At 41.1% G+C, this 11,269-nt stretch overlaps 2 protein-coding genes across 3 annotated transcripts; both read right to left on the reverse strand.

The window, feature by feature from the left end:
- Nucleotides 1–1,312: 1,312 nt before the first annotated feature.
- Nucleotides 1,313–2,828, reverse strand: fgf23 (fibroblast growth factor 23). Its single transcript, XM_026148205.1, has 3 exons — nucleotides 2,594–2,828; nucleotides 2,408–2,511; nucleotides 1,313–1,806 (listed from the first exon to the last, which is right to left on the reverse strand). Exons 1-3 carry the CDS (start codon nucleotides 2,826–2,828, stop codon nucleotides 1,378–1,380), a joined length of 768 nt encoding a protein of 255 aa, XP_026003990.1. The 3' UTR covers nucleotides 1,313–1,377.
- A 4,066-nt stretch (nucleotides 2,829–6,894) lies between these two features.
- On the reverse strand, nucleotides 6,895–10,820 carry LOC113009671 (fibroblast growth factor 6-like). Of its 2 annotated transcripts, XM_026148132.1 has the most exons (4): nucleotides 10,056–10,122; nucleotides 9,668–9,794; nucleotides 9,466–9,569; nucleotides 6,895–7,696 (listed from the first exon to the last, which is right to left on the reverse strand). In XM_026148132.1, exons 2-4 carry the CDS (start codon nucleotides 9,678–9,680, stop codon nucleotides 7,520–7,522), a joined length of 294 nt encoding a protein of 97 aa, XP_026003917.1. In that variant the 5' UTR covers nucleotides 9,681–9,794; nucleotides 10,056–10,122; the 3' UTR covers nucleotides 6,895–7,519. The 2 variants fall into 2 exon arrangements, with proteins under 2 accessions (XP_026003917.1, XP_026003916.1); XM_026148131.1 differs by lacking the exon at nucleotides 9,668–9,794 and having other exon boundaries at nucleotides 10,056–10,820.
- Between the last annotated feature and the right edge of the window lie 449 nt (nucleotides 10,821–11,269).

Raw genomic sequence — 11,269 nt, forward strand, 5'->3', positions numbered from 1 at the left:
ATGAAAGAAAATGGCTAGTTTTATAAATAAGCTAACATATTTGGATAATTTCTTCTTGATTAGATCATCAGTCTTGCATATTACATTTGCAGCTTTGCTTCAAAGATTATAAAAGAGTTAAACTGTTGTTTGCTGTTATCTAAAGTAACTGAACTTAATCAACACATATGGTATGAAAAATACCTTTAAAGTAAAACATTAACAGATTTACCAAAAAGAGAGCGCACAAAAACAACTCACAAACACAGAACGTATTTTCTTTTATTACTTTATTTTGTCCCAAATTCAAGCAACACTCCATCCAAGACCCCAGCTCATACATTCAAAGACAAACCAAGTTTCCCTTTATGTACATTTGAACTGTCTCACAAATAAATAAAACGAAGGAATGGATTTAAATAAATAAATACTCTTTGGGACTGTTTTTTGTGTTTGCTGGTGGCGCCCAGCACCTGTAAAAGTCACATAACTGGAGTTAGGAGTTGACATCTGTAAAGGTTATTTACCCTGTACATATATTCCTTCAAGTCATGTATTAAAGACTGGTGGAGGATACACAAATGAGTGATGGCAGTGAAAAGTTGTGGGATTTCCCTGTTTAATTCCAATTTAAGAAGTTAAAAACCGCACAGGACTTTCAAATATTTAATCTTAACCTACCAAATAAAAACTTTATAGTATGTTCGTCATATATATATCGCTTTCTTTTTGTTTTAAACCATTAAATGGTGCCTTCAGTATTCTAGATGCAGGCTAAGTTGAGCTTCTATCATGGGAAAAAACATCAGTGTCACTTTTGAAATGTGGGTTTCTCAGATCAGCTGTAAAAACCTCATTGAGAAGAAACCACAAAATCAAAGATTGCGCACACATGTACACTGATTTGGGGGTAATTAATTTGAAGGGCTCTGGTGATTTTGTGAGAGAAACCAAATAATATTCCGAAAGAAATCCTGATCAATGCTCAGCGTGAGAGCATGCCAGCTGGAACATCTGGACACCTAAGATATTATTTTAAAAGTGAATACAGGTTAAAACACACGTCCCTCGACTTAAAATCTATATTTACAACTGCGTGAAAACTAAATTAAAAGGAAAGAGAAGGCTGCAGGCGCAGGTGAATTTAAAGACAATATAAATTGTGCAAAAAGAGTTGCAAGTCAAGTTTGTACATTCAATGTATAAACACACTGCATTGCTGAATGATTCGTGACTAAAAAAGTTTTTAAGTCAGTGTGAAAAAGAGGGAACGACCTTATTGTTCTGCTTTCATTTTTCCATGAAGTCTCATGTTAATATTTTTTCTCTTGTATGATCTAAACTAAAATGTTAAACTATAGACTCACATAGACTAACTGAAGGCTACCGTGGTCTTTCTCAGCCAACTGTCCCGGCGCTCCGGGGGCTGGCCGGGTTGGAGAAGTGCACGTTCCAGGGGTCTTGGCTGGATGGAGCCGCGAGTTTCTCCCGGGACACGTTGCGTCCGTCATCCCCGACCTCTGTTTCTATTTCCGTCTCAATTTCCACCTCCCTTTCCTCCAGCTCCTCGGGCACGGCCTGGGAGTCCGAACCCTCTTCTGTCTGCCCTCGGTTTCTCTTCTCCCTGTGCAGCAGGAGGCGCTCCAGTGGTACGGTGTTTTTCCTGGGCAAGAAGAGGGAGGTCTGCGGCAGGTTCTGACCCGCCGAATACACCTGTCGGGAGCCCTCCAGGTTGAACAAGATGCCGGTCCGGCTGGAGTAGTACACGTCCCGGTTGTTCTCCAGGAGCTTGTGGTTGAACAGACAGTCATCCCGAAGGCAGACAGGCTGGAAAAGAGAGAGGTGAGAGGGGCAAAATGAAACAAACGGAAATAACCAACCAAATCTTTCTTTGATGCATGCCATGAAATAAATATTTTTTTGTTTTTAAAAAACTGTTTAAATAAAAAAAATAAAATAAAATAAATAAATAAATAAATAAATAAATAAATAAATAAATAAATAAATAAAAATCCCCGTTTAGAAATAAATCGGATCGCATGGAAAACAAAAGTGTTTTGCGGGATTATTAAATATAAAATACACGAAAAACAAACCACACACACAAAAAAACCTCTCACATTAATTACTTCATAGCTCAGAGAAATACAAATAACTCGCTGTTTAGTCAAAGAAACGGTGAAAAACAAATGTGGACTATTGTTTGCATTATTTTGTGCAGAAAAACGTCATAAAAACCATAAATGTAATAAAAGTAACTGAAGGTTTGAGGTCTGAGTTTATTGACAGTGACCTTTATCGATGAATGAATATTTATTTTAGACACACTGTGCGTAAAAACTAAGTAGCACAAGGTTCCGACGAAATGCGTGGGGTCGATTAAATCACAAATAAACACTGAGTGAATTCAAATTAATTATTTGCTTACAGAGCTGAACGGGTTGCCCTCCAGGTCCATGCACAGGTAACGGCTGCTTTTGACGCCGAGGATGGCGATACGATCTCTTGCTTCAGATTTCAGTAGAATCACACCTGCAGGAGGAGAAAGGAATAATAATCATACGAGAATACAGACTTTCATTATACTACAGCATAAATATTAGAGTTATCTTACTATAGGTGCTCCTGGACGTAGTTTTGCGCACACTCCCATCTAATCTGATCTCCAAGTAGAAGTTATTGAGGTCTGTGGATGTCTGCAGGTGGACGTATCTCCTTGGGTTCCCCCAGGTGGATCCAACCAGAGGTGATGGGTTCGGGACCGTATCCCCGAGAGGAAATCCCTGCAAGACAGCGAGAAAGAGCGCCAGCACGGTGTCTCTCATCCCCATTCGCCTGTTGACCTCCATTCTGGTTCAAACTTCGAGCTCCTGGAAGTTTTCAGATGCTCTGTTGTCGCAAAGTTTGGAGACAGTTCCTATTTAAAGCCCCCCGAGCGCCACTCCTGCTCACATCCTTTGGGTAAAAAAAAGGAAAAAAAAAAAAAACGAAACTCGCCCCCAAAGCAGATGTGCGGGTTTGCTGCAGCGGAAGGGCCACTTCCACCTCTGTCTGTTTACACCGATGCTGCTGGTCAAACAACAGAACTCTTATTTTTGGTTAGTCTTGACTCATCCACCTTAAATTAGACCTGTTACCAAATAATTCCTGCTTTAGTTTGGTGTAAAACGATGTACAGGGTAAATTAAAAGGAAAAAAACCCCGGAACTTACATTTTATTTTTAATCAAACCAGACACGGGTCATAGTATAATTTAACTGATTATAATTAAGACGTACATTTTAAATTAAATAGCTTATTATATATATTTAACAGAACCGGTTAACCACGGTGGACTAGACTTGTGTGCTGGTTCAGTTTGCCTTTGCGCACCTGCAGAGCTCAACAGTCCCTGTGTTTGACCAGCAGAGGGAGACACTTCCTTATATAGAGCAGAGAAACGAAAGTCTGATAGCAAGACTGTGACAGAATAGTTTCCCCAGAACATCACTCTAAAGTAAACTCACGCTTCAGTTTTGTGAAAATCAGGACCATTAAGTGCAGCCAAATAGTTAAAAAAAAATTAACAGAAATGTTAAATACCAGTGGTGGAAAGTAAGCTTATTCATTCTGTACAGCCAACAAGCCTTTAGATTTAACATGTGGCCTTCAGAGGAGGCCTGACTCCTACACTTGGACCTGCTGTATGAATTACTACACTCTAAGGCAGATGTTTGTCTGGGGTTGAAAAGTGTATTATAGTTGAATTGCCTCAATTGTGCATTGTTTCCAATGGCCAGCAGGGGGCGACTCTTTAGACTGCAAAAAGGTGTGGAAGTCATCTAGAAAATACTGCTCACTTGCAGGGAAGAGGATTAGCGCATTTTTATAGTAGTATTTTTAATGAACTTTTTGTGATTATTATAGAAAAGTAAGAATTCTGGAAGAAATTTTTACAACTAATTCTGGCAACAATAACGTCTGAATTCTGATTAAATCAGAATACTGAGGAAAAAGGTCTATGCGAAAATATTGTTTCCCTCACAACCAACAGGCATGCTATATATATATATATTTCACTTCTGTTCACTTCACTTTCAAGTTTTGTTTTGCTGAATTCACTATGATTTTTTTATGGTTCAACTTAGAGTAACAAAGGAGGATTAGGGAGAGTTTGCTCTACCTTGTGAAAAGTGAGCAGTGGCAGTTGATTTTCTTAGTCAGATTCACCTCCAGTTTGTCAGGTAAAAGAGTTTAAAGAGATAAAGAGTTTAACCAGTGCTACACAAAGAATCACACCTTTTCAAGCAGTTTTAAAAAAACCAAAACAAACTTTTATTGGTATCTCAGGAATACAGTAGACTGCTGTGCACAGCACATACGTACAAAAATAAAAGGAAAAAACTTTAATATCCTTACTTAGCATTGTCTGTTTTCAGAAACAAATAACTGAAGTTTGTTTCTTTTCATTTACAGTCATCAGCAAACCAAAACTAAGGCAGAAGGTGAGGTATATGAGAACAGAGGAGAGGAATAGAGAAGGATTTAAAAACAAAACAAAAAAAAACAGAGAAAAAACACACACCCTTAATCAGATTCAGAGCTCAGGCATGCTAAAGTATGTTAATCATTTTTTTTTTTTAAAGAAATTCCTCACCTTGACTTAATTAAATTTGACCTATGATAAGAAAATGGAAGAAAAGAAAACAGATAAATCTGGATACATTTCTTTCTTTCTTTTTTTGGTCAAAGCTGATAGGTGAGTGTTTTGCTTTAGACACAAACTTTCCCTCTTTTAGAGATTGTTTTTCATGACCGATATTGTTTGAAAAGTTGCTTCCTTACACTTGTTTCTAATCAAGATGTCCTTGATAAGGGGCTGCCAGAGACTTTGGACATCTTGATTAGGGTGCTGGCTGAGAGAAGTGCTCTTTGCTTTCATGTCTTGCTCAGCTGAAAATACAGATTCACAACGGTTTACTCCCGAGGAGATCAGTGATATGACACGCAGCCTCATCAATGACAACAATGAGCCTTTTTTTCCCCTTTGTTTGTTTTGCTGACATTTTGAGCTACATTTGCTTTGCTGTATATAGCCTTGGCATTTGCAAAAAATGCCCTCAGAGCAGAAACAAGCCATTTAAGATTGGGGAAGAACACTGTTATGATTAAATGAGCAGCGTGGCGTGTTCAAATCTTGGGGTGCAGATGGAGCTCAGCAGCAGCAGCAGCAACAGCAGCAGAGGGCACGCCCTGAGGATGGCTGGGGAGCTGTCCTAAAGGACTGGAGTGCAGCAGGAGAGGTGAGGTGAGGCTTTGCGTGACTCTGCTCCCCACATACTGCATTAACTCTGCAGATGTCCCCTCCACAGAAATATCCCTACATGACTATTTAGAAAGGGGAGTTGACAGCAAGTTGCAGGGCTGTATTTTAAAGAGGTGGTGCTCTAGTTTCATAGGATGTAGTGCTGTTTCAGAAAATACTGCAGGTAAAAGGAACTATTAGAAATATGTTTTTGAGGGCTTAAGACAGTCCGACCCATATAGAAGACCACCCTGGTCATTGGGGTCGGGGTCCGTAACTCTGACCTTGAACTAAAAAAGGCTGAAAGGAGAGGAGGAAGCTCCTGGGTTACAGCTGGAATCCCAAGGTCTCTTGCTATAGCAAGTAAGCTGTGGGGTGAGGGACAGGCAGAGGTGGGAGGGTGGGATAGAGCTCAGGTATGTGGAAAGCTGCCTGTCATCCTGGCAGATCTGCATTCCTGCAGCAGGTTTGAAGAACAACAAAGACAGCAGGCCAGCTCTGTCACATACGTCTTTCCTGGATTTAAATAGTCCTGTTTCCTCTGTCACAGGCACAGACAGAGGCAGATGATCAAGCGTTCGTCAGTTCTGTTTTGTTTGTTTTTTGTTTGTTTTTTTGTTTTTTTAAAGTAAACAGCTGCAGAAAGTACAGGGGTGAATGTACTTGGGAAGACTCTCAGGAATTCTCAGAATGAGGCAAGAGAAACATCTTTGGAATATATAACAAGATATTTGTGCACACTAACAGCGGGTCTGCAAAGCTTAATACACTTTTCTTATTAAATAATCAGTTTTTGACTAGCTCAGCCATTCAGCTATAGCAAACTAAGATCAAAATCAACAGAAATACAGATGCAGAGTTAAGAAATCTAAGAATGTGGATCCAGTCCTCGAGCTGAACCGCGCTTTAGTCCTTAAAGTCATCTAGAATTGCATTTCAAAACATTTACCTCCAACACCTCACTGCCACTGCAGTGCTGCTGCTGCAGAAAGCAGATTCAAGCAGGGGAATTGCCCCAGGGCATGCACATCCTCTACCAAACTCACTGATGTGAGAAAAAAAAACAAATGTGGAAGCAAAGAGAACATTGAGGCACCATCATCGATGGTCGACTGTGCAGCCTGAACTCTTAACGCCTCATCCAGGCAACTGTAACAAAGCAGCATTGTATGGTTTTTTTTGTTTTTAAAAAAAGAAGAAAGAAAAAAAAGCTCCTGAATTCTTCTTCTTTTACATTTGCCAACTATTTACAAAGTTTTTTTTCATTGGTTTCATGGACAGTAGACATCGTTTTCAATAGCAGCTATATCTTTGCCATTCAGAAAAAAAATGAAAATAAATAAATAAAAACCGCATCCCAGTTTACTGTGGGAGCCCTGTCCAAGACTATGTGCTGTAACATTTCTACTGTGCGCTCTATCTGCTCAAATAAAAATTTTCTCCATGCTGGGATAAATACATATTCCACCCTGTTTATATTTCGGCAATCCCACAAAGTCAAGCTCGTGGCCTTGTGCCAGTCTACATGGCTGACGGCTCTCTGGTCTCAACCACAGATTGTTTATTACTTAATCGATCTAATTACAGAAAATAAAATAAACCAGAGATAGTCAACCCCCTCCCCCTCCCCCTTCTGAGGCCCTGTTCGGTGTGTCAGCCCTATTTCTGACTCCAGCGGGTGTCTCTTACATGCAACTTTAAGGGGGCCACAAGTGGGAACACCAAGGCACCTTTAAATCGTGCAGCAAAGGTAGTGAATTTAACCACTGCCAGCTATCGATAATCAAGCGCTTAAAGGTTTGCGGAAAAAATAAATAACAAACTTAGCAGATATTTGAGCAGAACTCCATGCATCCCTTAATCGAGTAAAGTGGTTCTTTGAGGTAACAAAAAGTATTCATTTCACTCTCCAAAAGCACAGAATACAGCTCATCCTCCATCTCAACAAAAAACAAAAGGAAGTGACATTTAGTTTAGTTGCAGCAAGCACCAAGGTAAAGTGGGACAGGCAAAGTCTTCAACTTTCCCCTGTCCATAAAAACAATAAGCAGCACAGTATGGCATACATATACAAAGATAACTATCCAAATATACATATATATATATATATATCTATATATATATATATCTATATATCAGAATAAATATTTGTCTTTTCTTTTGCAGTCCATGGGTGTGTATATCATTACTATGCATTTCTATATTACCTGGAGGAACATCCACATGTGCAAATTGTTAAGTTATTGCCAGTTTGTCTCATAGTCGTGGGAGGAAATGTGTGACAGTCATGGCGGTGGTGGCCTTGTTGCCTCTCTTTACACGGCCATGCTTGCTGAGGGCGATGTAGAAGCCCTTGTAAACAAAAGACTCATAGGCGTTGTAGTTGTTGGGCAGCAAAGTCTCCTTGAACTTGCACTCGTCCTTGAAGACTCTCTAGAAAAAGAGAGAAGGACAGAGGGGTGGGAGCAGGGAGGGGGTGAGGGGTGTCAGTAAATCTCATGACAGACGCAGTACGAACATCACAACATATGCATGGTTTCCACATGACCTCTGCTTTGGAAAACAGCCTGCCTTAGACAGCATGCTTTGAGGGAAACAGGAGGAGCAGGCATGCTGTTGCAAAAGAAATGCCCTTTTCAAGTGCAGACACCGGCCTCCTGCTTTTACTGCTAAACTCATAAAAAAAGTCTCCCGACTGGGTTCACATCCTAACACTAATCAAAAGGAGAAGTGAACGAGCTGCAATCAAAGGCTGAATAACACAGGAACACATTACAGTGTTTACTAGGACACATTGTATTAGCATAAAAAAACCCTCTTTTGCTACAAGTGCAGATCTGTTGTACATATATATGTGTAGAAAACTCTGTTACATGTAGATATCCTGCTTGGTTAAAGAATTAACATTAAAGCACAGTCAAAGTACGGCAAGTAGAAGCAGTGGTGCTAATTCTGACTTTAATATTGTAATTTTCATCAACTAGTAGTTAGAAGCTGTCATACCATGGAGCAAAAAAGGCTAATACAATATTTTTACTGGCTTTGGCAATTACAGACATATTTTTATATATTATTAACTTCTTTTAAATTAACAAAAGAAACCAAACTTGTCAAAAACCTTGAATACGGACTTAACAATCTAAACAGGGCAAAATTATGACCACAAGTGATAAGTTTGATTTTCATATTCAGCCCAAAGCCCAACACAGCAAACTGTAAATTAAAAATCGAACTATCGTTTCCATTTTCCCTGTGAGATACACGCCAGTCTGAGCTTGCAGAGTCATTGCAGATACACACTATTAGGCATCAGCACTAAGTTGTAAGGTTGGATGGGACTCAGATTTATAAAATGTCCATGCTTCAAGGATTTTTATGAGACATAAACAGCTCAGAACAATATTGTAGAATCAAATTTTAGTGTAAGAAGAGAGACCTGCTGTGATATTTGACATCAACTGTAGCTAAAAATACAGAAATTACACACACACACACACACACACACACACACACACACACACACACACACACACACACACACACACACACTTGCCTTTTATTTGGCATCTAAGGCATTAAACAGCATGTCATAACTGACCTACTTTTACAGACTGGCTATAATTTCCCTGTCATGATTTCACTGAAGATCGTTTGATTGTGCATAGCAGCTTCAGGAAAAATGAGAAAGAGACTCTTACACCAGGAATGTAACTAAGTACATTTACTCAAGTACTGGGGCACTTTAAATGGAAATAATGCACCTTTAGCTCTAGCTGCTTTGCAGGTTAAGCTGAAATATTATCACTGAGTGGGCCGTTCTGCTGCACAGCAACTTCATAAATCACTGTTTCCGATAACAGTTACTTTTGCTGAAATACAACTGTGAGTGTGGCATTTTTACTTGTAATGGAGTACTCTACGTGGCACCACTGCTTCTTTTACTTGAGAACAGGATACTTAAACCACTGACAGATTCTGACACAGCAAAAGATTTGAACATTGAAGCTTTCTTGGACCCTGCTGGGAAGCCCCCCTATCATCGCGGCATATTAATAACACAACAGCGCTCATAAAGTCGTGGATGCAGCAGCTATATGAACTCGTCTTACACTGAACAAGATATGTGTGTATGTGTGTGTGACAAGGAGAGAGAGAGAGAAAAAAGGGGGTGGGGGAGCCTCTGAAGTTGCGCACAAACGTACCGTTCCGTATAACCTTCCCCTGCTGTTCATTGCGACAAACAGCCCACTCCTCACTCCGAACAGGCTGATCACTCCTCGGTCCACGGTGGAGATCTCTATCAGACCTGAACGAAACATACTGTTAGGGAAGCAAAGACACAAGTCACACTGCGACTGGGGGTAAAGTCGAGTAACTGGCCTATGCAGCAGGGATGGGTGTAACCTTGCAGGTGCATTGCGACTGGATGATGCTCTCCCTGCTCAATTAGCCCCTTTGCAGTTATCAGCTATTTGCATGTTCGATGCGAGTGTAGTCGAGAGCGTGCTGAGAGGGACGGGAGGGTGCCCTGCTGTAGGGGACGGAGGGTAAAAATAAGTTAGCGTCTAAACTGGCTCAAGCATTCATGTCATGTTTTTGGTTTGGGAGGATATTTCGCACTGCACGGATGCAAAGCTCAGTACACTGGTTTTGCTTTCGGGAACTTTCAACCATGCCGACACCTCTTATTAAACATCATGCAAGATAAGTGAGCGGTTCTAACTTTTGCACAGCCCTGCGCATAGGGTTACACTCTTTTTCTGGGTCCAGTGCTTTGCCGGATGCAACTCACTGTATTGGTTCTCATTGTGTTCACCGCTTATCCTGCCATCCGGGAGCACCTGCAGGTGAAACCCAATGCCCACGTTGCAGTACAGTCGTCGCACTCTTTTGATGCCCTGCAAATAGTCACTCTCCCAGTTCAGCTCCGATTTCCCCCCAGTTATACCCAAGTAGGAGCGGGAGAAGAGGGTCTCCCACTTCTTTTCCAGTAAAGTCGCATTAGTCCTGCTCGGAATCGGATAAGATGAAACGATTCCCCAGAGAGAAGTCCACAGTACAATAACTGCCAGTAGCGTCCAGTGCGTCCGGGCCCCGCTGGACATACTGTAGTGGCACCTTTGCGCAATGGCCATCCAGTTTACCTTTGGGGCACGTGGTCAAAGTTACCTGCCCTAAAAATGCAACTCTTCTTGATTTCTGTCCTTTGGCATGGTGGTGGTAAAGGTTTATTTTGGGATCAAGATAGATCAAGGCCCCATAGCCCGAGATCTGAGCAGGAGGATTGGGACAGAGCGCGTCGGAGCTTGAATTGGTGCCGGTGGCGATGATCATCTTTCGCCGCTCCGCGCCTCTGATCAGGCAACGCTGGCCGTGGAGGGGGACACCACTCACCGCAAAACCAGCTCACCTTGCCCCCGACTCTCACATCCTAAAATGACATCACTGTGACTTCACCGCTGCACCCCCCATCAAAAAGTAGGAGATGGGAGGAGGAGGAGAAGAGTTACAGGACCCTGGCAGGAGCGGCAGCTCTGATAGGAGTAATGGGGGTGCTGCACCTTCAAATCAGCGTCAAATAAGCGAGACAGATTGAGAAGAAGAGCATCCTGTGGTGCATTTCAAAATAATAATTAAAAAAACTTCCCTGCATCAGCTTCTCTCCCTGGTTAAAAAAAAAAGCTGCACAGTTATATGCTGTGGCCTTTACAAAAACGCAGTCTAGCTGAATACACAGGATATTTTTTATTACTAAAGTCAAACTTTGAGAAGCTAAAATTATTTCTAATTATCACTAAAATAAGTTTTATAATGCATCGCAGCGAAAATACAAGGTCACAAAAACAGGGGTGGATTCGCCATGTTTGTCATCATCTCGTCTTTATTGTGTTTAAGGTGACAGACGCTTGATAAAAGGCAGTGACAGCAAAAAAAACCCCCCCACAATCAATGCATTAATCTTGAGTTCATGCATTTAGGCATTATGAATGAAAAAGACATTTTTCC

Source organism: Astatotilapia calliptera, chromosome 17, assembly GCF_900246225.1.
Source record: "Astatotilapia calliptera chromosome 17, fAstCal1.2, whole genome shotgun sequence".
In the NCBI taxonomy this organism is placed as follows: domain Eukaryota; kingdom Metazoa; phylum Chordata; class Actinopteri; order Cichliformes; family Cichlidae; genus Astatotilapia; species Astatotilapia calliptera.

Excerpts from the sequence above, each read along its gene's own strand:
- fgf23 (XM_026148205.1), bottom strand. The coding sequence starts at position 2,828 with ATGGAGGTCAACAGGCGAATGGGGATGAGAGACACCGTGCTGGCGCTC. Across the intron at positions 2,512-2,593 it reads TACGTCCAGGAGCACCTATA|GTGTGATTCTACTGAAATCT; the intron begins GTAAGATAACTC and ends CTCCTCCTGCAG. Across the intron at positions 1,807-2,407 it reads AGGGCAACCCGTTCAGCTCT|CCTGTCTGCCTTCGGGATGA; the intron begins GTAAGCAAATAA and ends TCTCTTTTCCAG.
- LOC113009671 (XM_026148131.1), bottom strand. The coding sequence starts at position 10,398 with ATGGCCATTGCGCAAAGGTGCCACTACAGTATGTCCAGCGGGGCCCGG. Across the intron at positions 9,570-10,055 it reads ACACAATGAGAACCAATACA|GTCTGATAGAGATCTCCACC; the intron begins GTGAGTTGCATC and ends TGTTTCGTTCAG. Across the intron at positions 7,697-9,465 it reads GGGGAAGGTTATACGGAACG|AGAGTCTTCAAGGACGAGTG; the intron begins GTACGTTTGTGC and ends CTCTTTTTCTAG.